Source organism: Pseudorca crassidens, chromosome 15 (assembly GCF_039906515.1).
Source record: "Pseudorca crassidens isolate mPseCra1 chromosome 15, mPseCra1.hap1, whole genome shotgun sequence".
NCBI classification, from domain to species: domain Eukaryota; kingdom Metazoa; phylum Chordata; class Mammalia; order Artiodactyla; family Delphinidae; genus Pseudorca; species Pseudorca crassidens.
This window is the reverse complement of record NC_090310.1, coordinates 64,499,181-64,526,320: the sequence shown is the minus strand read 5'-3', so window position 1 is coordinate 64,526,320 and position 27,140 is coordinate 64,499,181. Positions and strand designations below refer to the sequence as shown.

Sequence of the window (27,140 nt, the reverse complement as noted above, 5' to 3'; positions counted from 1 at the left end):
TCTTCGTTGCTGCGCTAGTTGCCGCGACTGGGGGGGCTACTCTTCATTGCGGTGCGCGGGCTTCTCATTGCGGTGGCTTCTCTTGTTGCAGAGTAGGGGCTCTAGGCGCCTGGGCTTGTTAATTGTGGCACGTGGGCTTCAGTAGTTGTGGCTCGCGGGCTCTAGAGCACAGGCTCAGTACTCGTGGTGCACAGAGTTAGCTGCTCTGCAGCATGTGGGATCTTCCCGGACCAGAGCTCGAACCCGTATCTCCGCATTGGCAGGCGGATTCTTAACTACTGGACCACCAGGGAAGTCGAAGCCCAGCTTTGATCAACTAGACAGGTGATCTCGGTGGTATTTGGCTAGAAGGCATTGACAATAGTGAAAGCCCCCTAAAGGGTAACTGCTATCATCATGCCTCAAGGGGAACTGGACCCGCAGCGTTCAAGCAGAGACTTCGCAAACAAGGATTTCAAGGTTTCCCGACAGAATGCCTCCTGCCAGGCCGCTTCTCCTCAGGGGACGTCTCCTCTCCCGTCTACAGGGAGAAGCCGACCTCCCAAGTTCAAATCCAGCCTGTTGAGTTAAATTTCTCGTGAAGTAAAACCCTTTAGTGAGGTGTGCGCCTCTAGCTCCAACTTTGAGTTCCTGAAACACTAGAACACCCCAATGGGGCACGGTGGAGGGAGCAGCAGGGAAACAAGCCCCGACGGGTTCATATTACTGAGTGCCTTACCCACCACCCTAACCCAGGAGAAACCACCTCGAATTCACTCCGCAAGCGACGCAGAACTGCGCGGCCTCTCCACGCCTCCAAAAGCTAAGGTAAGGGCAGCCCCCAGGCAAAATTGAACCTTCCGTGCTGGCTTCCTCAGACGTCGCGCACGCGCACGGGTCGCGGGGCGGCCGCGCTAGCGCCCGCCTCTCCTAGGCGGACTACAAGTCCCGGCTTGCCGGTCGCCGCGGCGTCGCCTGGTAACTCGCGCCAGTCGGAGCGCGCTAGGTCGGCTTCGCCGCGCGCCTGCGCCTTGGCGGTCTCTGCGCAGGCGCATTTCTAACTCTTGGGAAGAGAGGGCGGGGTGTTGTTCCCTTTCGCTGATGCAAGAGCCTAGTGCGGTGGTGGGAGAGGTGTCGACAGGAGCAACGCTGAAGCCTGGGCCTGGGGCTGACTTGTCAGACTTTCCGTCCGTGCCGAGCCCACTCGAGCCGCAGCCATGTCCGGGGACGAGGTGAGGGCCTGAGGCTGGCGCTAGGTCTAGGGACGGAGGCAGTGAGACAGACCCACCCCAGTGTGGGAGACTGGGCCTGCGGCCTAGCGGCCGGCCGCCGCCATGTGGGGCAGCCGGGCCTACGCGACGCGGAGCGGCAGAGCCGGCGAGGGCTCCGGAACCGCGGCTTGGCCGTGCCCCGCTCTCCTCAAGGTGGCGGCGCTGAGGCCGGCGTCCTCCCGTGGCCGGCGTTTCCGGAATGGAGAGCACGTTGAGTCGCCCTCCAGAAGAGAGCTTGCATGCCCGGTTAATGCCCCAGCTGAACGAGATTGGGGCTGGCGGCCCCTGCATTCCCTTCGATTTGACGGTGCAGCTTCAACTCTCACTCTCTGGGCGCTGGTGGTGCCTAGAGGAGCGTCTCTTGGCTCCGGTGGAGCGCCCTAGTTTAAAACTTTGCAGGCTGGCTTGTCCTGCCCGGCACCCACCCTTGTTCTCATGTAGAGGGGGATAGGACGAGAGGAAAAGATCCTTCAGCCTGAAAAAGTGATTAACTTTTTCGGAAAGTTTTAGGGCGGGAGTCCCTGAGCCTTCCTTAGCAGAGCTCTCAGCGACGTCAGCGGGAAGTCTGAGTTGCAAAGATGCCTGGGTCTTTTTATACTGTCGTGCTTGTACCTCAGCAAATTTCCTCAAATCCCTTTTTGGCCAGATTTATCCCAGTTTATTTAAAACCAAACGACCTAAAATGAAATTTGACTTTAAGTGATATCCGTAGGTATGAACACTGCTGGGAGAGCTACCGCTTACCGGCCAGCTCTCCTCACCAGAAAAAAACCCTTGAATTTATAATTAATTTCTGTAAACATTTTAAATTAAATTCTGTAAACATTTAAATTAAATTCTGTAAACATAAATTTATAATTCTGTAAACATTTGAGTGCTACAGAATTTATAATTAATTTCTGTAAACATTTGAGTGCTTGGGCCTCGGAGAGAAGGAAGAGAAAAATTCGAGGCTTTTTCGAGCTTTGGCTTTTGAGGTAGACCCTGGAAATGCTTTGAATTTCCTCAGGTAGTGGAAAGGCCTGATCCTGGGCAAGGGAGTAGAATATTATCCAATTTGGTTAGAGTTAATCCCTTGAAGTATAGGTAGTAGGTAGTTCATGGAGGGATTTGAAGACCAAGTTAAGGAATTTGGATTTTATTCTGGAGGGGATTCTGAGCTCTCATTTGATTCTCATGACAACCCTTTAAGGTGGGTATTGTTATGCCCATTTTAGAAATGAGAAAACCGAGGCTTTTAGAGAGTTGTATGATGCTCATGATCAAATAGTAAGTGGCTGAGCCAGTAGTAGAATTCCAAATCTCCATTTAGGTGACTAGGAGGGTCTCGCTCTCTTAGGAAGGAAACTGAGTCTAAGGGAGGTGTGTGGTTCTTGCTTGGAGGTCATGGTAGACATTGCTCTAGGCCACTGTATTTCAAAAGTTCTGAGACTGGCAGTGTCTCATGCTTGTTTTGTTTCTACCCATTTTCTAAGCTTTTCATAACCTTTAACAAATAAAGTACCTATATAGTGCAGAGTTCTCTGGGGTGCTATTCTGTGTTTGGTTTTCTGTGGTAAAGTACTTGCAAGTGTTGTAAGAGATTTACTACTAGTTGGTATAGGAGGTAGAAATAGAGCCATTAACAGCGATTTGGAGGGCTGGAGGGTTCAGTTTTAGCAGTGGGATCAGATGTCAAAGGAAGTGGAATATTACTGAAGGGTGAAAAGGATTTCGTCAAGCAGAGATGTCAGAACTAGCATTCCAGCAGAGGACTTTGGAAGCCCATAAAGTATTAAGCAGCTTTGCATTTCTCAGATCTACCAGTCCATTTTGTAAACAGGAAATAAGGGCTCAGGGAGGTTAAATTGCCCAAGATCACACAGCAAGTTAGTATGACTAGAATCCTGCCTTTGGCTTCCACTCTGAAGGTATGTGCAGGTTCTGGTTCCTTTAATACTGCTGGATAGATAAGTTTTCTTAGGCCGATCCTTAACTTCTGGCTACTTTACAGACGTAAGGATCGAGTGAAAATTTGTACATAGAAATGATTTATAAACTGTGATGGATTCCCTACAGTGGAAGTAGTGCTGCCTGGTAGCCAGGATAGAGCATTAAAGAACCTACTATTAAAAAGTAATTTATTTCTTTTTTCACATTTCCTTTTTTTCTTTTAATAGTTTTTTAATGTATAGTTGTCATAAACTGCACACACTTCCTTTTAAACCTGGCAAATAAGCCCAAAACTCACATAACATAATCTCTTTTAAACTAGTGGAACCATGACCTCTAAAAAGCAGTATTCTAGAAATATGAGTGCTGCCTTGTGAGGAAAAAGTCCCTAATCTGCAGGCATTAAAGTGCTGTCAATAGCTAAGATTATTGCTTATTACTAGGCCCCATCCACAAAGTATCGGAACGTCAGGTTGTCACACAACATAGTAAGGTGTTTTACAAAAGAAACTGATTAAAAATGGAATATGTGTTGTATGACGTATACAAAACACAGAAGAATGCAAAGAGAAATAAAAATCTCCCAGAATCCTATCACCCAGAGATGACGACACATTTCTTCAGAGCATTTGTTCTGCTCACCTTGCTTCTCTGGGTGCTTTTGTAACTCACTCCTGCCTTCTGGGTGGGGTGTGCTGTGGCCTTAAAGTTAACATCCTGAATAAGGTATGATAGATGGGAGTAGGCTTCCAACTTGCTGAAGCACTTTAGGCTATTGTCAGGGTAACTTTTGCTGCTGTCCCTTTTCCTCACTTTCTTCAACCCAACCCAGTGTGGGAAGTTGAAAAGAGAAAACTTGAAGGCTTTGTTCTATCTAGAGTTAAAAAAAAGAAAGCCCAGAAGAGTCTGTGCTTTTCCATAAGTGTACTGTGAGCAACTATTTGCGTCTCACATCCCAGCTAGTTTCATAAACAAAACATATGGACTGTGATAATTTGTTAAGTCAGATATGAAAGTCTTAAAAAAAAACACATTTTAAAAAAAGATTTATTTATTTTATTTTTGGCTGCAATCAGGTCTTAGTTGAGGCACACAGGATCTTCATTGAGGCATGTGGGATCTTTCATTGTGGCACGCGGGCTTCTCTCTAGTTGCGGTGTTGGGTTTTCTCTTCTGTAGCTGTGGTGCCCGGGTTCCAGAGCTCATGGGCTCTCTAATTTGCAGCACGCAGGCTCTCTAGTTGAGGTGCGCAAGCTCAGTAGTTGTTGCGCGGGCCCCCGCGGCACGTGGGATCTTAGTTCCCCGATCCCCACGTTCCCTGCATTGTAAGGTGGATTCTTTACCACTGGACCACCAGGGAAGTCCCAGAAACGACATTTTTAAAGTTAAGACTGATGTGACCTTGTGGTTTGGGGGAGGTCTGCTTTGGGCACTATTTTGGAATCCCTATTTCCATATTTTTAAAGTCTGGTTTTGCTGAGTGGTGTGAATAAAATGAGGCAATGAGTTTATGTCTTAAGTATCCAGAGAGAGTAATTGAGAGAGGTGTTAATTACTTCAGTGTACAGTTCTTTCATGTTTATAACCCTTTACAAGGCTACAACTGTACTGTTTCCCTGTGGACCTATATGAATGTTTTTCAGAGCATAACAGGGCGGTTGTGAGGATGTCCTTTGATGATTTTAGGATCCCCCTTACCTTTAGTCTGTCTTGCTGAATAATAGTTAAAAGATAATTAATATTCTAGGGAACTTGATGCTTGAAAAAAATGCAGTAAGTGAACTATAAGCCCTGCCAGACAACCAAATTTATAGTGCCTGGAGTGTTGTCTGTCCTTTTGCCAAACTTCCATATTTCAGGAATAAGGATGAATTATAGCTTCTTCCCTGGAACAGATTACAGCACTCCATGTAGGGTGACTCAAGACCCAGTAGGTCAGCAGTGGGGAACTCCTTCCTCCTGGCTCTTCTATCCTCTTCTCTAAGTTTGCCAGATCATGTTCCTTAGACTGACTGCTTTTCAGAATTGCTCATTTATACAATTAGAGCCTTCTTAAGGTTGGAGGGGATAACTTTGAAATGAGGCTGTATCAATTTCCAGAATGTCTTGCAAATCCTTCTGTATTGGGTGAGGACTATATTTATACTACCCTACCTTATTACAGACCATAGTTTGGTTTCAGTGTAGCTCAGTTTCCTTAATGTACTTGGGACATAAAGGAATTTAAGTTAATCAGAATCAGTTTTGGGAATTTTTTTGAGTTTCATGATATGTCTTGGAAATTAGATCACCCTGAGTTGATGAAATTTCAGTGACAGGGATCAAGAGATACCATGTTTTGTCAACTGTAAAGCATTATATAAATTGTATAATAATTGCTAACATTTATTGAGTACTTTTGTGCCAGGCACTGCGCCAAGTGTTTTATATTTATTTACTTATTTAGTTCTCCTAATAATCTCGTGAGATTTGGTTTTGTTTCTGCTACTGATCTCCATTTTACAGCTGAGGCAAGGAGAGGGCAAGAACTTACCTGGGGTAACAAAAGTAAGAACCAGAGTCAGGATTTGAATTCAGTCAGTTAGGTTCTAGACTTGTGCTTTTAAACACTTTATCTGTATTTTTTAATGTTCCAGAAACAAAAAGCAGAGTAAAAGGTTGTATAGAAGTTTCTTTTACTCAGAGATTTGCTACATGAAGGGCTGCTGATGGATTTCCTTAAAGGCTTGTCTGAGTTTCAGGATAAAAAATTTTTTTAAGTTTTTTTTTTATCAGTTCAAGTCTCCTGGTATAGCAACCCCAGGTTACCAACCTTAAATAAAACACGTATGACTTGTCTAGGCGTTGGTTTTCTCATTCATAAAGCGAGGGGTGAAGCATGAGTTATTGCTAAGATCCCTTTCCTAAATTCTGTTATCTTGTGATAATTTTAAATTAAAAGACATGTACATATGTTTGGGGGAAGCACCCCCTTAACTTCCTTTTTTTTTTTTTTTTTTTGCCGTACGCGGCCCTCTCACTGTTGTGGCCTCTCCTGTTGCGGAGCACAGGCTCCGGATGCACAGGCTCAGCAGCCATGGCTCACGGGCCCAGCCACTCCGCAGCATGTGGGATCTTCCTGGACCGGGGCACGAACCTGTGTCCCCTGCATCAGCAGGCGGACTCTCAACCACTGCGCCGCCAGGGAAGCCCACCCCCTCAACTTTTAATAGTATAAGGAAGGTTACGTGTGTGTGTGTGTGTGTACATATATATATATATTTTTTTTGTAAAATCCTTTTAGATACTTTAATGCGTCAAATACTCTTTCTTTTAAGAGTATGCCTTTTGAGAATACAGCATACTTGGAATGTGAGTATCATTAAAACTAATCACGTGGTCCCCTTTTCTTTTTAATTATCTTTTAAACAGATGATTTTTGATCCTACTATGAGCAAGAAGAAAAAGAAGAAGAAGAAGCCTTTTATGTTAGATGAGGAAGGGGATGCCCAGACAGAAGAAACCCAGCCCTCAGAAACAAAAGAAGTGGAGCCAGAGCCAACTGAGGACAAAGATGTAGAAGCTGATGAAGAGGACAGTAGGAAAAAAGGTAAGTGGCAGACATGAGAGAGTCACTGTTGTCCTGGGAGACCTGGTTCTCTTCCATCAGTGTGTTTTGGATTTTGTGCACACAGTGTCCTTTCAGCCTGAGAGGCTATCTATTACAGTGAAGCTGAGGCCATCAACAGTCTGTGTGCATGGGACCTTGCCAGATTTCTGATAAGACTTGTTTCAGGGAAAATTCCACTGAATCCACAAGACAGAGATGACAAAACTTTGTTACTCCAGGGCTGGTTCTTCTAGTCTAGCCTTTCGAGATGTCTCTTTTCCAGTTTTAATGGTGGTTGTATTTGAGTGTAGGCAGGAAGAAATGGGACCAAGATAAACAGTTTTGTGTCTTAACAAGTTTGAAAACATATAGAAGAGATTAAAATTACAGCCTAAAATGTTTGGGTTTAGACACCAGCATGAGTTATTCACTCTGTGCTTTAACACAGACTGCATTTGACAATTAGAAATAAATGATTAAGTAAACATTTATGCCTATTGAATAGAAGACACTGTACTAGGGATAGAGAAAATTAACATTCATTGAGCATATACCATGTGCTAAGCATCTTATACATGTTTAAAACAAACTTGGAAAGTAAATCATTCTTTTATTAAGACAAAATTAATTCATAAATAGCTCCTTGAAAAACTTTGTAGTGGGGCATTTAAAAATATTTCTAGTGTACAGTAGGGCAGAACAAATGGAAAACTTATTGAACCAAACCCATTATTACTCACTAATGGTGGATAAAATCTCATTTTATTCATATTGTAGCCTGATTGATTGAGTAGCTCGTTGAGCTAGGCACTGGGATTTAGGTGAGAAAGGCATAGCCCCTTAATATCTCATTGGGAGATAGACAAGCAGCTGGTAAACACCTCTGTTGAAGTGGTAGAAGGTACTATCAAAGCACCTAGGGGACACCTAACCCAGTTGGGGAACAGGAGGGATAGGCTTAGAGAAGACTTCTTGGTGGAAGTAACTCCTAACAAAGATCCTGTGAGTTGAAGGTAAGAGCTGTGTGGGAGGGCCCATAGGAAGGCTTGAAGGTGAGAGACACACACTTCGCTAAGAAGTGGAGGTAGTTCAGTTGAGCTGGAACTAGGAATTAAGGTGTCACAGATGAAAGAGTAGCAGAAGTAGAGAGATAAAGCTGGAGAGCCTTGGAAATTATGTTAGAACCCTGACTTTGTCTTGGGAACAATGAGGCATCATATGGTCAGATTACTAAATAAATATTCCCAACATGGTCCCCTAGCCAGATTTCTCCTACAAAGCTTTGAGTTGACCTGCCATTTTGTTTTCAGAACCCTAACCTTTGTGGTTGTGGAGGAATTACTGTGCTAATTAATACCAATCTCGCTATTCTGGTGACTTGATCGATTAATAGCTGAAACATTGGTTTAACTCATAATTTAATGCTTCGCCTTCTGCTGTTAATAACTGAGAATCTCAATTCTCTTTTTAGATGCTTCTGATGATCTAGATGACTTGAACTTCTTTAATCAGAAGAAAAAGAAGAAAAAAACAAAAAAGATATTTGATATTGATGAAGCTGAGGAAGGTGTAAAGGTAGTATTGCTTTCTTATTGAAGGTAAAATTTGACCTCTTGAAAGGTTGCTAGTGGCTGATGTTTCTCCCTGTTTGTCTCATCTCTTACTAGTTTTGCTTTTGTTATTAAGTATTTAGTCACCACTGTTAAGGTCAGTTTCTTGGGATTTTTGTCTGACTAGGTATCTTAAAGGGATGATGGTTCAAAGGAATGTAAAGTTAGGTTTTACACATTGTATTGTGTGCCATTAAGATGATTACAAAATGCCACTTGTCATTAATCATACTGAGATTGGCTGAGGAGAGAGACTTCTGTGAGAAATCCTATAGAGCAAATATAGTTTCTTCTGTTAAACTTTTGGTAGCATGTTGAGGATACACAAATTTATGTGTATTCTTCTGGGCAGCAAAGAATGAACCCCAGCCTGTGGTGGTTGGTGGCTGATGATTTTATAGTCTGTAGGAGAACCAGAGCACTCAGGTTGGTTTTATGGAGTTCTCTGATCTTGTAGGGACTTGAGGCCCTGTAATTGTCTTATTACTGGATTGATTTCTAATACAAATATCTCAGAATTATGAGAGAGAAGGAGTGAGAATACACATACACATGCACTAAGTTGTCCCCTTTTGTGCCCTTTACCCAAATTTTTCTTTGGTAAATTATTTATTTGCTCAAATTCAAGTAAATAAGGTGTATCCCACACATAGCAGTAATTCATTGAGTTTTGGAAACAATGTCACAATTTTAATGACTTGGTTAATTCAGCAAATATATGTTAATGATGATAGTGAGTCAGGCATTGTGTGCTAATTGTTAGGGTACTGAAACAAATAAGATATTTTTCCTGTTTTTGGAGGTTCAGGGATAATTTAGAGTTCTTTAGAACAAGATTATTTTACCTGGATTTATCCTACTCTCTCCCTGTTTGGGGATTTTCTTCTCTTCCTACTGTTATAAGGAAATTGATAAAGAGAAATGCTCAAATTATGTTGAATGAATGAGATATAAATATCCTGGGTAACAAGGTGACACATCAGAGATGTGCCACAGAAAGTCTTGCTTAACAAATTTCTCTAGTAGCTTTTGTCCTGAAGAGCCACTTACAAGCTCTAATTTAGTGCTTAGATACTTTTTTCTCTGCTACTGAAGTCATAATGTAAGAGGTTACAAGTACCCTTATCAGGCAAGACATGGGCATTAACTTGAGGCTGAAGTATTTTAAAGATCTTGGGTTACTCTCCCCCTGAATTTTCAGAGCACCACAGGGCTTTTGAAAAATCTTCAAAAACACTATGTGCTATTCTCTACCTTTCACTGGGTCTTAGCCTCAGGTTGGAAATAGATCTTACTGGGATAAAATAAATAATAATATAGGACTAGAAGCTGGCTGATGTGTGCTCATTTATATTTAGCATGTCTGAGTTTCTCATTTACTGACTGCCATCTTATTAGAGACTAGGTTAGTATCAGATTTCTTGTCTGGTGTTATCCAGCTAATACACATGGGCTGGTTGGTCTTTGATGGCCAAAAGTGGCACTGAGACTACACAGCTGGATTTGGCATCTCAAGGCTGAGCTTCTTTTAGTCCCGGCTATTCCCACTTTTCTGCTGATTAGATTTCTAAAATTACTATAGCCATTTACAGAGTAGTTCAGGATGTAGGTGCACAAAAATAGATATTGATGGGTGATGTGGGTGGCACACTTCAGGGCAGGGAGTCGGATACACTGGTGAAAGGAGGTGAGATTAGAAGGCTGGAGACTGAAACTGGCCCTTTCTGCTCTTCTGGGGTTTTTTATATCTCATTTCAAGGTTATGCCCTATTTACATCCATGACTATAGCAGCTAATCTTGGGATCAAGCTTTACCTTGTCTCTATCCATTCATCATCGGACCCTAATTCTCTGTGGGTTCTGCCTTCTCCCTCTTTCATGGATTTATCTATTGAAGTGATGCCCAAAGACCTCCTCAGTCTGGTGCCAGGCTGGCTGTGGTATAAAAAAAAATATTTGGTCTTTGTCCCTGGTTCCTGGCACATAGCTCCTAAGACTCTTGGAATCTCTAGATATGAGTTTGGTCACCAAGAACCAGTGATTTCATCAATCATACCTGCATAATGAAGCCTCCACAAAAAACCTTTCATGGGTTTCTTTCATGGGTGAGCTCCATAAAAAACCCTTGAACAGTGGGGTTTGGAGAGCTTCAGGATTGGTGACCACACTGGGGTGTTGGGAGAGTGGTATACTTGAAGAGAGCATGGAAGCACTGCACTCTTGCCTCCCTTTCCTTGCTCTATGCATGTCTTCCATTTGGCTATTTCTGAGCATACCCTTTATAATATTGTGTGTGTGTGTGTATATATATATATATATATATATATATATATATATATATATATATAATATAATAAAGTAATAGTTAAGTAAAGTGTTTTCCTGAATTCTTTGAGTCCTTCTAGCAAATTATTGAACCAGGGGTGTGTGGGAACCTCTGAATTTGAAGTAGGACATATGTATGGGAAACGTGGGGACTCTATACTTGTACCTGGCCTCTATGAAGACAGTCTTATGTGACTGAGCCCTTAAACCCATGGAGTTTGTCACTAACTCTGGGTAGTGTTAGAACTGCATTGAATTGTAGGTCACCTAGTTAGTGTCAGAGAGTTGGAGAATTGAGGTGGAAAAACATCACGTATTTGGTGTCAGAAGGAAAAAAAAAACCCTCCTACGAACTGCATCAGAATACTTAGAAACTTATTTAAAACATTCCTGAACCCCATTCCTGCTGAAGATTGTCACTGAGAAGATTTAAGAATCCTTGTTTCTTTGATTCTGACAGTGGCCTGATTTAAAAACATGGACAATAATTATAGTAAGATCCCAAGGCTGGTGGATAAAAGAAAGGAAAAGATCCCACAAAAGTGTCTTAAAATTTTTCCAGTTTAAATGACAGACTCTGAACCAGTTTGGTTCACCTGTGAGAGAGAGTTCTGATCTGTAACTTCAGTTTTGAATATCTTTTTTTCCTCCAAAACCATGTCAGCCCATGTCATTTAAAAATAATAATAATCCTAGTAGCAAAATGTTGAGACTCTTACCTCACTTTCTTAGGACCTTAAGATTGAAAGTGATGTTCAAGAACCAGCTGAACCAGAGGATGACCTTGACATTATGCTTGGCAATAAAAAGAAGAAAAAGAAGAATGTCAAGTTCCCAGATGAGGATGAAATACTCGAGAAAGATGAAGGTAATACTGGGAACTTAGCTCATTTCTAGGCTACACAAGCCTTTGGCCTAGTCTCTTCCATGGGTGGCCTCCTTATTTATTTTTTCTTGCCCCTTATTTCCACTGCCTAATAATGGAAGCTAAAAGGAAACAGAATCTAACTTCATAATGACAGTTTAAAAGATTTCATGGGGGAAGAACTTGGCAATTGTGATTACATTAAAGCATACTGATTTAGACTATTGGGACAATTACTGTAACTGAATTTTAAATGTTTAAAAAATCTTTTACTATTTTGTTAAAAGTGCTGTTTATTAGCTTCTAAGTGCTATAGCTGCTTTAGAGAACTTCAGTATAGTCAGCAGATGGGTTTTTATGGATGTATATGTTTCTTAAGTGCTTCAAAACAATTGAACATTTTTTCCTCTATTTATCCCAGTGCATTATTTTATCTTATGTTTGTTAAATCAAGACAGTTCAATGTGTTTGTATTACCACACATTCCTAGAGGGTGGTTTTTGAAAATCGTAACATCCCCTTAAGGAATATGGGGTTATTTGTGAGCCTTGATGCCTTTATGCTTGAGGCTGTTGTGAATGCAGCTGTGGGAAGGAAGACCAGATGTCTTTGAAGCTTTCATTTCTCTAGATCTGCTTCTCCCTTCTCTCCTTTTTGTTACTGTATCAGGCTCTACCCCTCATTCTTACAGTCTTTGTTATCTGTAGCTTTAGAAGATGAAGACAGCAAAAAAGATGATGGTATCTCATTCAGTAACCAGACAGGCCCTGCTTGGGCAGGTTCAGAAAGAGACTACACATATGAGGAGGTAAGACAAATTCTGTTATGAAAGGGGGCTGAACTGTTCAGTAGAACTCAAAACAAAAGCAGGATAAATGTTCCCTGAATTGAAAGGGCCATTGAAGTATAGGTGGATAATGAAACAGACCCAGAGAGGTCGCACTGCCTGATGCCGACGTTTGGGGCAGGCTGTCCACAATGTGGCAGTCATTATAGTACTCACTGTTCCATCTGAATCCATGAACTTCTGAGGCCATTGGAGCCCCACTGAAGGGGGACAGTAGGGAGAGGGAGTGGCGAATAGGGGGCCATAGTAGTCTGGAGTTTGCTTGTTCAGGGTAGTCTGAATTTTACTTCTCCAGGTACTATATACTTTCCCACAGAAACAGTAGAATTAGGGGCTTGTTCATTCCTTTAACTTTGAACAAGGAACTATTAAGCATCCATAAGGGACCAGTTCCTGGTTGAGAATTGAGTCTTGCCTTCAGGGAGCTCCCAGAACATGTGATGTGTGTGTACATTTAGTAAAAAGTAAAGTTTGTTCTGTTTAAAGGAAAAGCACAATGACTCAAGTGGGAACGTTATACTCCTGCTATTAATAAGACTGTACACGAATACCACTTTATCTCTATAGCTACTGAATCGAGTGTTCAACATCATGAGGGAAAAGAATCCAGATATGGTTGCTGGAGAGAAAAGGAAATTTGTCATGAAACCTCCACAGGTCGTCCGAGTAGGAACCAAGAAAACTTCTTTTGTCAACTTTACAGATATCTGTAAATTGTAAGTTGGTTAATGCAGAGTCTCCGTCCCAAATGCTAGATTCTCAGTGGAGTGTATGTTAAATATGCTTATTGTGGACTCTATTAAAAAGTAGAAAGAATGCACAGGTGTCAGGGTGGGGTCGAGGGAGGTCACAGTTCGAGTCCGTCAGTTCTTTTGACTCACAGGTCTTTAGGCTTGTTTTATTGGGCATCCAGAAGTGAGAGAAGCCCACTCATGCTGACTCATGAGACGATCCTAACCAGATGGAGTGAAGAGTAAGAAGGCTGACTGTAGTCCTTAGACAGGGGCCTGGAGAGCCCAGGGAGGTGGAAAAGCTCATCAGCCTGGGGTGGGCCTGCCAAGCAAGTACAAGCAGTGAGCTTTGGGAAAGCAGCTGAATTTAATGTCCTTCTTCCTTGGATGGTTATTGCCAAGACACAGTTGATGAGATTTCGACATTCTTAATTACCATCGCATTCCATGCCTGTCTCACCCCCAGGTCACTGTCTGGGGCTGGCTCTTCTCAAAGCTCCTCAGCTACACCTTTTCTGGCAGGTTCCTTAGGGCAACTGACCTTATCTCCTGTTCTTTTTAGTTTCATAAGTGATACATGCTTGTTGCAGATAAAAGGGAAAACAACAGTAAACAAAGAAAATATAATCACTAAAAATTCCCTGCCCAGAGTAACCACTTGTTTTCATTGCTTAGGCATGACTTAAAAGGTTTTAGACTTTTTTGCTGATGGCAATAGTAGTATATGCTTATTATAGAAAAATTAGAAAATATAGACCTACTAAAGAAAAAAAGTCATCTGTAAGTCCACCATTAAGAGATAGGTAATTATAGTTTAATATTTTTGTTTTGCTACTTTTATGCATCTACATATTTTTAAATAAATTGGTATTGTACTGGTTTTTAACATATTTTTCTCTTAATATATTGTGAAATTTTTTCCCTTATCATTAGTCTTTTAAATGTTTTTAGGAGTTATACAACATATTTTTTTATATATAGATAAATTTTTTTCTCCCATTGTATGGATTGTCTTTTCACTTTCTTGCCATCCTTTGAAGTACAAGGCTTTAAATATTTTATTTATTTATTTATGGCTGCATTGGGATGCATTGGGAGATACATGTATCTCGGCAGAACTCAGAATAGAGCCTTAGGGCAAAAATTCCCAAAATGGAATTGCCTAGTCACAAGGAATGGACATTTTTATGGCAAACATTGGCAGTTGCTTTCCAACAAGTTTATACCAGTTTATACTCCCAGTAGCAACGTAAGTGTTATTATTATTATTATATTTTCACCAACCCTTACTCATTACATTTTTGGGAAAAAGTAACTTTTTAAAATTGTAACTTTTTAAAAATAACTTTTTAAAATTGTAATAGTAATATCTATTTATTGGAACAAGCTCAAACAGTGCCAAATGAATAGAATTAAAAAGTGAAAGGGGCTTCCCTGGTGGCGCAGTGGTTGAGAGTCCACCTGCCGATGTAGGGGACACGAGTTTGTGCCCCGGTCCGGGAAGATCCCACATGCCGCGGAGCGGCTGGGCCCGTGAGCCATGGCCACTGAGCCTGCGTGTCCGGAGCCTGTGCTCCGCAACGGGAGAGGCCACAGCAGTGAGAGGCCCGCATACAGCAAAAAAAAAAAAAAAAGTGAAAATACTGAGTGGCCTTGCTCTGTATTTGCTTTTTTCATTTTATGTGGATACATCTTTTTGTTTTTTTTGTATTTAGAGACCTGTATTATTTTAAAAGCAAGATAGAATGGATGTACCGTAATTTATTTAACTACTTCCCAGTTGGTGAATATTTTAGCTGTTTTAAATTTTCTGCTATTGTGCTGCTGTGAAACACTTCGCTCTTTTTAAATAAAGAAATTGCAAACAGGAAATATATAGGAATTAGCATAACAAATACCCAAGTATTCATTACCTAAATTTGTTGTATTTTGACCTTTTGACACATTTGCTTCAGATCTTTTTGCTTCGTTACAAAGAGGGCTTTACAGTTACAGTTTAAGGCCATCTTTATATCTCTTTCTGATCCCTTTTACCTTCCTTCCTAGAAAAAGATTTTATCCTCTAAAGTTCGTATTTACCTTTCCTGTCCCTGTTTATAGACATTTACCAATGTGTATATGTTTGTAAATAAAATGTAATATTGTTTTATGGGCTTTGAAATGTAAACAAATGGTATCATTTATCTTCATTTCAGAGTTTGATGAACTGTGCTAAAATTCACCTAATAGCTGCGTAATAACAAATTAAAACAGTGAACAGGGTGAGGTTTTTAGAAGTTTGGTTAGATTTCCATGAAAGATAAGGTTTATATTATTCGACTTTCTTTTTAGATTACATCGTCAGCCCAAACATCTCCTTGCATTTTTATTGGCTGAATTGGGTACAAGGTAAGAAACTATATTCACATTTATGTATAGTTACTTACAGTATTAATGGACATTTCATAAGAAATTCTCTTAACTTGAAAAGATATGTAACACGCTTAGAAAAAAAAAAAACATTCACTTTATTGTCAGAGGAACTTTTAGGGCAGTGAAGGAGGAAAACTTGTTCATTTCTGTGGGAGGTTGGTTACTTGGGAATAGGAAACAAAGTTCACATTGGCTCGTCTGTGAACAGGCCTGTTGGTATACCAGAGTGAGCACCATGGCTCTGCCATGTTTAGAGAATTTCCTGTCGTTAATTGGAATTCCTGGGTCTTTTTATGGAGCAAATACCAGATTTCAGAGGAAGCCATTTTCTTAGGACAGAATTTATTTTCTAAATTGTAAATAGGCTGTGGATGAAGTACAGCTTATAAATTGATTAGTGGCATGGGAAAAACATTGAAACAGGTATCCATAATTAAATAGTTACTTCCCTGTCTTTAGGGCTCTCCTGTTGAAGACACCACGCCAGTCCATCACCATTCGGGAGGGCCAGTGTCCCATGGAGCCCATCCCAGTTAGTTTGGCCATAAGTGCTAGGAATAGGAAGCTGAATGTCCCTTTAAAAATAAGTAATGCAGAATTAGGACATAATAAATATGACTAAGACATTGAGTGCCCATTGTATGCCAAGCACTTTTTTGGGTACCATCTCAATCTTTAAACAGTTATGTGAACTGTTAGAAACTAATATTACCCTTGTCTTACACATTTGGAAACAGGTTTGCTGAAATGAAGTTGTATGGTTGGTAACACAGCTAGTTAATTGCAGTCAAGATGTAAACTCAGGTCTGCCTTTCTCAGGAGCTCGAACTCTTAAGAGCCTTAATCCTGTGCCTTGCTGGCAGTATAGAGATAACTGAGGTGTCCTGTTCTCTTCCTACTGTTGAAACTCAGTTTGTTGGAATTGGCTGTATTTGCTTTGGGGTTAAGGAGTAATTTACTTGACCAGTGGTAGATATGTGGACTGTGTTGTGGAAGAATTGTTTTAAATGTAAATTTGTTACAATCATTGTTTTTAACTTGTATTAACTGATGAAGGAGTAAAAGGTAGTGTTTTTCCTACTTCTCAGAATAATTTAGTTTTTGTAGAGGTGAGGTAAATTATAACAAGTTGTGACCAGTGAACTTATGGTCAGTGGGCTAAATATTACAGGGTTGTTGAGAAAATTCAATTTCTTTTGACAGTGAATGAAAAAAATTTCTTGCATCAAGCATTGAAGTCACTGTAGCCTAGAGATTAGGGGTTGCAGTTCATGCAGGATGATAATAAACTCTTATAGTTAAAGGAGAATCACAGGAGAAGTTCTTGCAAAAGTCAGTTTTATAATAAGATACGGAGCAAATATAAATTTAATGCTGCTTGGCTGAATTTTGTTGTTTCACTTTGTGATTTGTAATTTTTAACACATGACGTCTAGCAGAGAGCTTTGCTTTCTCAAAAGTACTTGTCAGCAACTTCTTTTCAAAAAGTTTCTTTTTAAGCACCATTGACAATATGAGGCCTGTGATTTCAACTGTACTTTTGGGGGAGGGTTGTAACAGCTTTACAGATACAATTCACACATGTAAATATGTACAATCCAATGGTTTCTAATTTGTTCACATAGTTAACCATCACCACGGTTTTAGAACATGTTCATCAGCTGTATGTAACTGAATCAAAAGATTTAGTCTTAGAATTTTTAAAGATATCTGTAGTTCCTTTCATATTTTTTGTATTTATAGCCTACCTCACTGCTTTGCATGTGTTTATAGCCTACCTCACTGCTTTGCATGTGGTATGCATTCAGTAAAAGTGTGATTGTCCTTTTGTTGGGTGAATGGGTCATCACACAGACAGTTAAGGAATAAATTTGTTTTAGACTTAAAATCAGTTAACGAATCAGATTTGTTGCTGTAGACTTAATTAATTGAAAATTGAATTTAATGTCAGGAAATAGGGTCATCAGGTACCAACTACTTAATTAAAAATAATTTTTGAGAAACCAGGTAGTACTGCTCCTAGAACTTATCCTGTGCCATTGAATATATTTTAAGTTCATTAAATGTAAAGGCCCTGGAATTTGATTCCTTATAGGAAGAAAATAATAATGGAGATATTTTTGTTTTCTTTCACAGTGGTTCTATAGATGGTAATAACCAACTTGTAATTAAAGGAAGATTCCAACAGAAACAGATAGAAAATGTTTTGAGAAGATATATCAGTAAGTTTATAATTTCTAACATGTCGCTCTGAAATGTTCTTATTGGGCTGAAATATTTTGGGGGACCGCCATTAGTTTTTAATGAAGCTGGAAAGGCTGGCCTTAGAAGATGAGGGAAAATGATAGTGGTGGGGAGCTGGGTGGGAGGTGGCTCTTGGTGGCCGATTAGGGGTCATGGGGAGGGATTTGGATTTCCTAAGACGACCCAGCTGATCAAGGCTGCTGGTTGGTTCCAGGCTGAAGGCCAAGTCAGAGAAATCTGTCTGCACTCACACCTGGCCTGACCCAGTTGTTACCTTCCTAATCACTTAAAATTGGCAGATCTGTTCCCACCTAGGAAAGCTAGTAAGTTCTCTAAGTGGCTCTCCTGTAAACACAGCCAGGAGTAGGCATTTGGCAAATGTCACTGCTTCTTTGGACATTCGGGGTCTTTTTTCAACCTGTTGTTAAGTACGTGAAGCATCACATCAGATAGCTTGTGTTTTCTTACCCCTAGAATACCTAAGTGTAGCTAAGCTAAGCTTTCCTGGTTTGGGTTTGGGTTTGGGTTTCCTGGTTTGGGCTTGCAGTCAGTAGAAGTGTTTCAGAAGAAAGAAACCTCTGGCTCACTGTGGCTACCAGGTAATTCCTTATGTTGCTTTTCCTGCAGAGGAATATGTCACCTGTCACACGTGCCGATCACCGGACACAATCCTGCAAAAGGACACCCGACTTTATTTCTTACAGTGTGAAACTTGTCATTCTCGATGCTCTGTTGCCAGCATCAAAACTGGCTTCCAGGCTGTCACAGGCAAGCGAGCACAGCTCCGTGCCAAAGCTAACTAATTTGCTAATCACCACTGATTTTGCAAAGTGTGTTGTGGAGATTTGGCTGGACAGGTTTACCATCAGAGTGGATATACCACTGTATTAAAAACAAGATAGAAAAGCTGCCAAGTTCTTTGGCGTGTGGCCGGTTGGTCTGAAATTCTTGCAAGATGCCGTTGCTCAAGCTGTTGACATACTCGTTGCCTACTTTAACAACTGTCAGAGAAATATGATGGGGTAAGGCGGTGCTTTTTTAAAATCGTTCATAGACTTCTGTAAAATGCAAGATAAATTAAAGTTATTATAACAGTGATTCTTTCAATTTGGTTTGTCCTTCAGTTTTCTTTTCTATAAAAAAAAATTATGCCTAATGAATTCAGCAGAACAGTTTGTGCCTAGGCTCTGGCGAGGTCTCTGTATCCTAGTCCTGAGAAACTTCAGCTGGGTAGCCATTTTCCTTCTCAGCTTCCCGGTATACCGGGAGTAGACACAGCTTCACGTGAGAGGGTGGTTGGAGGATGAGGTCTGGGAGGACAGCTTGTTTTCAGTGTCCAGAGAACGATTTTATAGACTTGAATTCTTTTCATTATGTGAGGATTGTTGCCACTACCTCACTGCTAAGTCCTCCAGCTGTTACCACATGAGGGAATACAAGGTGCTAAGTACCTTCCTTAGCATTTTCTTCCTTATTGGCCACTAAGAGAAGTTTAGAGATAACAGCCTTTGGGTGTGTCTTGTAACTGGCACTCCAAGAAAAACCCGTTGGGCCTCTGTTGGTGAGGAAGTGGTGTGGCATGTGCAGTAGAGAGAACTCTTGAGAGTCCAAACCATGATGCTAGAGGAAGCTTTTCTTTTTCCTCCCCAACTTGTGTTCTGGATTTGAAAAGGACCCACCACAAATGCTTTTTCTATTTTCTGTATTAAAGTAGCTTTTAAATGTGATCATGAGAAACTAAGAGGTGATATTGCTTGTGTGGTGCTTCTGGGGCTTCCTTCTGGTTCTGCCTTCTGTGGTTTTGGCCGAAAAGGTATTTCTCCACTGAGCACAGGGGAAAAGATCATCTTACATGTCTGCTGTGATCTGCCTTGCACGTACTTGCCAAGGATTAAGGGCATAATGCTGCTCCTCACTTTCTTGTTGCCAGACTATTCCAGGAGCAGTCACTCAGCCTTGAATGTCTTGACCGTGTTGTTTTTAATCACTGTGACCCTTAATTTTAAAGTATAGGCCAAGTGTTGTAAAGCATCTTGGCCAAGAAGCAGTGGAGGGGGCAGAGCATTCCCTCAACCCAGTAGGACCTGAGGGGACTACACACTGGCTGAGCTGCCAGCACTGCCCTAATGAACTCAACTGCTGTTTATGATTTCATCTTCCTTCTTTTGTATCTATACCACACAATTCCCAATGTCAGATGTTACCGTGTGAATAAAGCAAGGATCAGTGCCTCTTGTGGAATTAGCGCTTTTGTGCATATATATGTGTGTTTTGTTCATTTCTTTAGTGGGGAGACATGGGACTTTACAGTTTGGTGAGAGGCTGGCAATTTCAACTCCAGTTCTTAACTCCATTCTCAAAACAGATTCTCTGGAATGATCCTAACTCTTTGAGATAGACCAGTTGAGGTATTGTTTGGTTAAAATTGGATTGACTGTAGCAGACCCATTTAAAATGATGGGTTGCCCTAAGGTTACCCATTCACAATAGCATCAGCCTCTCTTTTGTCTACTATATTACCTCATACCAACCACAGCTCAGCTGGAAGGAACCTTTCATGGAGTGACAAAGCAAAGGCCATTGAGAGTTTCTGATCAAGAGCCATGGTTATAAGGGAACCAGACCACCATTTCCAAAGTGTCTTAGGAAGCAGTCTTGAAGAGTGTTCTAATTATGCCGGGTGCGGGGTGGGATGTTCCATGGTAAAGAAGAGTTTGAGACTAAACATGTTCCGTGACTGCCTAAGTCTTTTGTATGCTGATGTGCATTTTCATAAGCACATAAACATGCAGTTATATCTGTAGTCTTTATAAAAACCTCTTGACTCCATACCTGTCCCCAGCCTCACCTACAAAAAAGCTTAAGCTTTTCCTAAGATGATCTCCTGGCTCACTCTACACTTCAGAGGTCCCTGCCCACTGCATGTCAACTGTTGTTTCCCCTCAGGCCACTGTAGGTGCTGAGAGCCGGAAGTATGCTTGTTCAATGATGTATCCCCATGCCTAGAGCAAGCAGTGCCTAGCTTGTGGATTGTAAGTGGTAGGAAGTGTTCTAGTATCTGAGTTTCTTTAAGAGGAACATAGACTATGCAGACTTGTAGCCCCTTCTCCCCCCAAACATTTTGCAGGCTAAGTGTTCAGAAAAAATGCTGGGCTGGTCAGCCTGGAAGAAGTACTACTGTGGTGTGTGAGGCCCCAGTTCTGACCTGGCCTCCCCAATCCAGATTCTTTGCCCTGGCAATACTAAGTTTTCACATTTGAACAGACCATTAGATTTTACAATGTGTTTTTAGAAGTTGGGCTTTATAGTATGTGGTATATAGTCTTTTTCTCACTGAGAAGATAAATTTATAATTTCAAAAATTTAATTGCCATAATCCTATCACCATAGAATCTTTCAGTATCAAGAACATTTTTCCAAGTTAGTATCTTTAGAATTTTAAAACTGCATAAGAGGGCTTCCCTGGTGGCGTGGTGGCTGGGAGTCCGCCTGCTGATGCAGGGGACGTGGGTTCGTGCCCCGGTCCGGGAGGATCCCACGTGCCGTGGAGCGGCTGGGCCCATAAGCCATGGCCGCTGGGCCTGTGCGTCCGGAGCCTGTGCTCCGCAATGGGAGAGGCCACAGCAGTGAGAGGCCCGCGTACCACCAAAAAAACAAACAAAATAACTGCATAAGAGTCTATTCATGTTATGCCATAGTTTATTAAGTCAGTACCCTACTGGTGGGTTTTGCTAATTCTTGAAAATGCTATGAGTGTAGGTTCTCAACAGTCTGGAGTGGCAGTCCTCTACCATTGATTATAGCCTGTATTCTCATCCATAAAATGAGAAAATGCCTACCTCAAAGATGATGACATAGTGTATGTAAAGTTCTTAACGCAGGTCTGCCTTGCACTATGCAGTATCTTCCTTCTGTTGAATACATACTTCCCTTAGGGTGTATTTCCCTGGTGAGAGGGGAGGAGACTTAATGGCTGATAGTACTTGTAAGCATATTCCTTTTCCCAAAGGGTGGCCCTGCCAAGTGTACCAATCCTGAAGACTATAGGTATTGCTTCTATGTTTATGATGACGGTGGGTTTACTGACCTTGTTAAAGACTGCTGTGCTTGGGGTGGTTGCCTGTCTCAGTGATCCTGATAAACCCTGCCACCCTTGGCCATAGGAGCATCAAACTCTCCCAAGGGTTTGCAACAGAGGCATAGGCCTTCAATCTTTGTCCCATTAATCGTGGTGCTCTCCAGAGAAGAAAGGACCAAATACTGGGTCCCCTGTGATTGCCATGAGTCCTGTCCCTTCAGACCTTCCCTAATAGGAGATATTCATGAACCCTTCTAATCACTGCCCCTTGATTTAAGCTTGTCTTCTGTTTTAACACAACATTTGAAGCCACTGGAGAACCAGCTGTTCTAAAGGATAAGTATTAATGGACATTCTTATTGAACACCACCATTTTAATGGACACCTTTTAAAATTATATTCATCAGCTGCAGATTTTCATGAGCTTTTAAATGAGCCAGGAACGAAATTAAAGCCAAAATACTACATGGGAAGTTGGCCAAACCTAATCATATCATGCTGGGCAACATCTTCAGTATCATAAACTATTTTGGCCTCTGAGAATTATAACTGCTTCATTTTTCAGTCCCAGATATACCAATGCACTATGACAGATGCCTCTCACGTGGCCCAGAATCTGGGCTATTCTCCTTTTTTTTGGCTGCACTGCACAGCTTGCAGGATCTTAGTTCCCTGACCAGGGATTGAACGCAGGCCCCAGCAGTGAAAGGGCCGAGTCCTAACCACTGACCACCAGGAAATTCCCTCTGGGCTATTCTTAAATAATCATTTATGTAATAAATGGCTAGTACTACCAAAGTTCCTAATTTGTGTGAGGTCCTGTTCTAGGTGCTTATATATATTTATTCATTTAATAAGCACAGCAACCCTTTGAGGTAGGTATACTGTTATCTCCATTTTACAGATGAAATGGAGACTCAGAGGATAAGCAGCTGACCCAAGGAGTCACTTAGTTGGTAAGTGGGGAGTCAGGATGCAGTCCCAGGCACTTGGGCTCCAGACCCTGTTCTCTGCCCTCCAGGAGCTTACAGTTTAGTGAAAATGACCGATGACCAAACCAGTTGTAAATATATATAATCTGTAAGAGCTGTAATAAAAGTAGCACACAGGAGGGGCCAGTGCTAACTCAGGCCAGGAAGGTGTCTGAGAAGGTGACTTCTAAGCTGAGCTATAAAGGATAAATGAGGGTTAACCAGTGGGAGAAGACAACATTCCAGGTAGAGGCAACCTCATGTGTAAAAGCACAGAAATCAGACAGTTCTCTTCACAATTAGTTCTATGCGGCTTAAGAACAGAGGGCAGACTGGGGGAGGTATTGAGCTAGAGAGAGAAAGGAAGAGGGTCAGATCCTAAAGGGCTTACATGCTATGCTAAGGGGTCTGGAATTTACCCACTGAGCCGTGGATAACTGATTGGTGGTAAAGAGGAAAGACTGATGGGAAGTAAGTGGCAGGAAGGCTAGTTAAGAAGTTGTAAAGTCTATGTAAGAGATAAAAAGGGCTTAACTATTAAGGCAGTGGGATGAAAAACAGGTCAGAGCAAAGACATACCATGGAAATACTAACATGATTTGACAATTAGGAGTGGAAGATGTTGACATGAGCAACGGGGTAGACAAAAATGCCATTCTTCAAGATGCAGGACTCATGAAGATAGATAAAGATGGGGGCTGGTCAGGGCTCAGCTGAGATCCTTGTGGACATCCTTGTGGACTATCAGATGGGTATCTGTGTATGTCCCCTGGCACTCCTGGGGAGGATTAAGTTAAGAGTTGGAGATTGTGGAGGCCTGAAAGTGGAGTCTGAAGCCATAGGTTTGGTCAGCCAGGAATTTATACATAAAAATTAAAGCAGATGAAGAGATGCTGGCATAAGAGGAAGAGTCAGCAAAGCAAATTGAGTATGCAGAGGAGGAAAGCCAGGAGAGACTGTTGTCACAAGAATCGGGAGAGGAATTTCAGAGTCATTTATGACAGGGGCATGTGGTGATCAACTGCCCAGGTTTGCAACCTGCCTCCACCCATTCCAGGTGACAAGATTTTGGGCAAATTATTCAACCCAGAGTCTCAATTTCCCAACCTGTAACAAGGGATGAGTATCTCCAACTCTGGGGGATTGATGTGAGGGTTAAATAAGGTGACGCGACCTGTGTTAAAGAACTCAGAGCACCCAGGAAATGCTAACATATATGTTAACGTATATATGTTATATCCCTTTCTATAGATTCTGCAGAGGTAGAATATAATTAAGAAGACAAAGGTAGATGCTGGATTGGATTGTTTGTATTTGCTCCATAATTATGTCGGTGACCAAGTCACATGTTCCTTTTTAAAACCCTTATGTGCAAGGATGAATGAGGCAGTCTCTCACCTTAGGCAGCTCCCTGTGTGGTCAGGGAGCTGGACATTGGGGTGTGCAGGGCAGGGCACAGAGAAGACACTGAAGGTGGGGTCTGAGGAATAAGGGGGCTTATTAAAAGGGACTAGAGAGTTGGGGGGAAAGACGGGGTCCAGGTCAGAAAGTAAGAATGGGTAACCCTGTCAGTTTCTGTTCAGTCTACAGAAGAGCCAAACCCATGCACTTGGCCAAACAAGACCTGGCTGCTGTGCTTTTGTGGAAGGACACCCTGATCATCTGGGCTCCCACAGAGGTACACTGAGGTGGAGGTGCAGAGAGGAGTATGTGTGCACCAAGAGTCCACTGACCAGTCAGAGGAGAGACGTATCCGTTCATTCATACAAGCAGGATGGCTAACTGGGCTGCCCCATGGGCCTAATCACTAGACCAACGCACTCCTCTTGACTGCAGTAACTCATAGAGTTATTACACCAAAAAAGGCCTCCTTGCTGTTATCTTCCTTTGCCTCATTTTTATAATATTCTATTGACTTTTTCTTTGTGAGCTGCCTGAAATAACATTTTGAAACAAGGTAAGTATAAAAATAAGTAGGAAAAAAAACAGAACAGGAAATTATGGTCTTACTTTTTAAGAGAAAATCACCTGAATCTAGTAAGTGCTCTCAGTAAGTATTGTCATAAAAAGAATGGTTCTTTTTTTCTTTTTTCAGATGAGGAAGATGAGGCTCACAGAGGTTAAGTGACTTGCCTAAGGTCACACAACAAAAAGTCTAGATAGGAACTCAATTCAACAGAAGGTCTTTACTCCTAACCCAGTTCCCCAAAGTAGAGCAAGCTACTTAAACCTTTGAGTCTCAGTTTGTGTTCTGGTTATCAACTGATATATAGCAAATCACTCCAAAATTTAGTGGCTTAAAGCAACAACAATCATTCGATTATTGTCACTCATGGTGCTGGGCTTTGACTAGGTCAGCTGGGCAGTTCTTACTCGGTTCTCCAGACAGTGGCTGGGCTGGAGTCATCTTGAAGGCTTCCCTCACTCATGTCTGACAGTTGATACTGGCTGTCAGCTGGAACATGTACACATGGCCTCTTCACAGCATGGTGGCTGGGTCCCAACACAGAAGTAGAAACTGCTAGTTCTTAAGAACAGGACTGGGAGACTGGCATAACAGCATCACCATCACTGTATTCTACTGATAAAATAGAGTCCAGATAAAGGGGAGAGGATATAAAGACCACCTGTCAATGGGGCCATGTTCTAGAACATCCACATTTATAAAATCTATAAAATGGTCATAATCACACAACGAAGACCTGTTTTTGTCAGCCCAAGCCCCCTTTCTTCTAGCTGTAGAACTCGTATTTTCCATTTGGGGATTTTTTCCTCCCTCCACCCTTCACAGGCCCTGTGGCCATGCTCTGCCACCACTTAGAAGCTGCCTGAGAACACCACCAACAGAAGAAGCAGAGCTGAGGAATAGAGAAAAAGATTCCTGATGGCAGCTCCTGAACCCCCGGGTCCCACTGGGTCTGAAAATCTACGCCTGGGCTTTTAAATTTGTGAAACAGTTAACTTCCTCCTGCTTAAGCAGGTTTAAGTTCAGTTTCTATAACCTGTAACCAGAAGTTCACACTACATCCACCTAAAAGGGTGGTTGTGGAGATTAAGTGTAAAATGTGCCTTCTATACAGCAGATATTCAGAAAGTGGCCACAGGTAGAGGGATTTTGATATGCCCAAAGCCAGTCAATGGCCCAACTGGTATTCAAACCCAGGACACCTGGCTCAGAATCTTTTGCCCTACTCTACCGTCTGTATTTTTGTGGTCTCATCATATGGCCCACTGCATAGTATATATGTTATGGGACAAGATGTAACCTGGCCAGGGTTGGCTAATACCTGACAGTCACATACCCATATTTCAATTCCTTGCCCATAAAAAACATGACCAAACTATCATGTTACTATTTCCTAATAGTCTAAAAACTGCTCCAAATCTTCAAAAAGCATTCCAGCAGCTGCTACTAAATGTTTTGAATTGGCAAGTGAAATGAGGCCTGAGATAGGTTAAAAACAAATTACGGTCATAATGAGGAAGTGGGCTTAGCCATACGACCTGCTTTGGCCAGTAGACCCTTACAAGCATGACACAAGCAAGGAGCTTGAAGAGCACCTGCGTATCAGGGCTTACCCTGTCTTGCCTGCTAGATGCTAGGAACGTGTGGCCCAGTTGCCCCCACTGCCCAACCACTTGACAAGTGGGTGGTTATCTGGGACCAATCAGCTTCCTGACAATCTGCCAGCTCACTTCAGCCACATGAGAGCCCAGATGAGATAAGCAGAAGAACCACCCAGCTGGCTCACAGCCCAAATTGCCCAGCTACAGAATCAAAAGCTAATAAATGTTCACTAAAGCACTGAATTTCAGAGTGGTTTGTTATACAACTGAAATAAGGGCCATTTACTGTCCCTATCTAGGCCAGTCCCTCACACAGATGAGGAAACTGAGACCTGGCAAGGAAAAAGACCTGCCAGGGTCACAAACCATACTGGCAGCAGTAAAAGGGGGAAAGCATTAGCTCACAATCCAGGAAACCCATTGGCTATGATAGTCCTGCTAGGATCACAATCGACACTTAAGATCTTGAAAGTATCTAGAGGATATCAGTGCTTTGGGCAGAATCTGGTATCACATTTCTTCATGATCTCCTTTTGTTTTTCAGAGTTTGGAAAGAAAAATGAAAACTATTGAGCAATGCAATGGGAAATGTCTTTTCTGGTCCCAGACACAGGGATGACGGGCAGGTATATGCAGGCTTTTGTGGATATGAACCTCTCAACTCAAGGGCCCAACTGTGAGCTTTCTTAGCAGCTGAAGTAGTTCAGGGGCTTTTCTGG

General features: G+C 41.8%; 2 protein-coding genes across 4 annotated transcripts in view; one reads left to right on the top strand and one right to left on the bottom strand.

The window, feature by feature from the left end:
* The window catches only part of ASIP (agouti signaling protein), a 199,409-nt gene extending 198,532 nt beyond the window's left edge, over positions 1-877 (bottom strand). For all 3 annotated transcript variants that reach the window (XR_010935226.1, XR_010935225.1, XM_067707868.1), the window contains exon 1: positions 746-877. The gene's annotated coding sequence lies outside the window, so the exon portion shown is untranslated. The remainder of the gene's footprint in view (positions 1-745) is intronic.
* Positions 878-1,052: 175 nt separating this feature from the next.
* Positions 1,053-18,912, top strand: EIF2S2 (eukaryotic translation initiation factor 2 subunit beta). Its single transcript, XM_067707851.1, has 9 exons — positions 1,053-1,211; positions 6,594-6,771; positions 8,243-8,346; positions 11,439-11,574; positions 12,279-12,379; positions 12,986-13,134; positions 15,481-15,537; positions 17,698-17,783; positions 18,433-18,912. Exons 1-9 carry the CDS (start codon positions 1,197-1,199, stop codon positions 18,606-18,608), a joined length of 1,002 nt encoding a protein of 333 aa, XP_067563952.1. The 5' UTR covers positions 1,053-1,196; the 3' UTR covers positions 18,609-18,912.
* Positions 18,913-27,140: the final 8,228 nt, after the last annotated feature.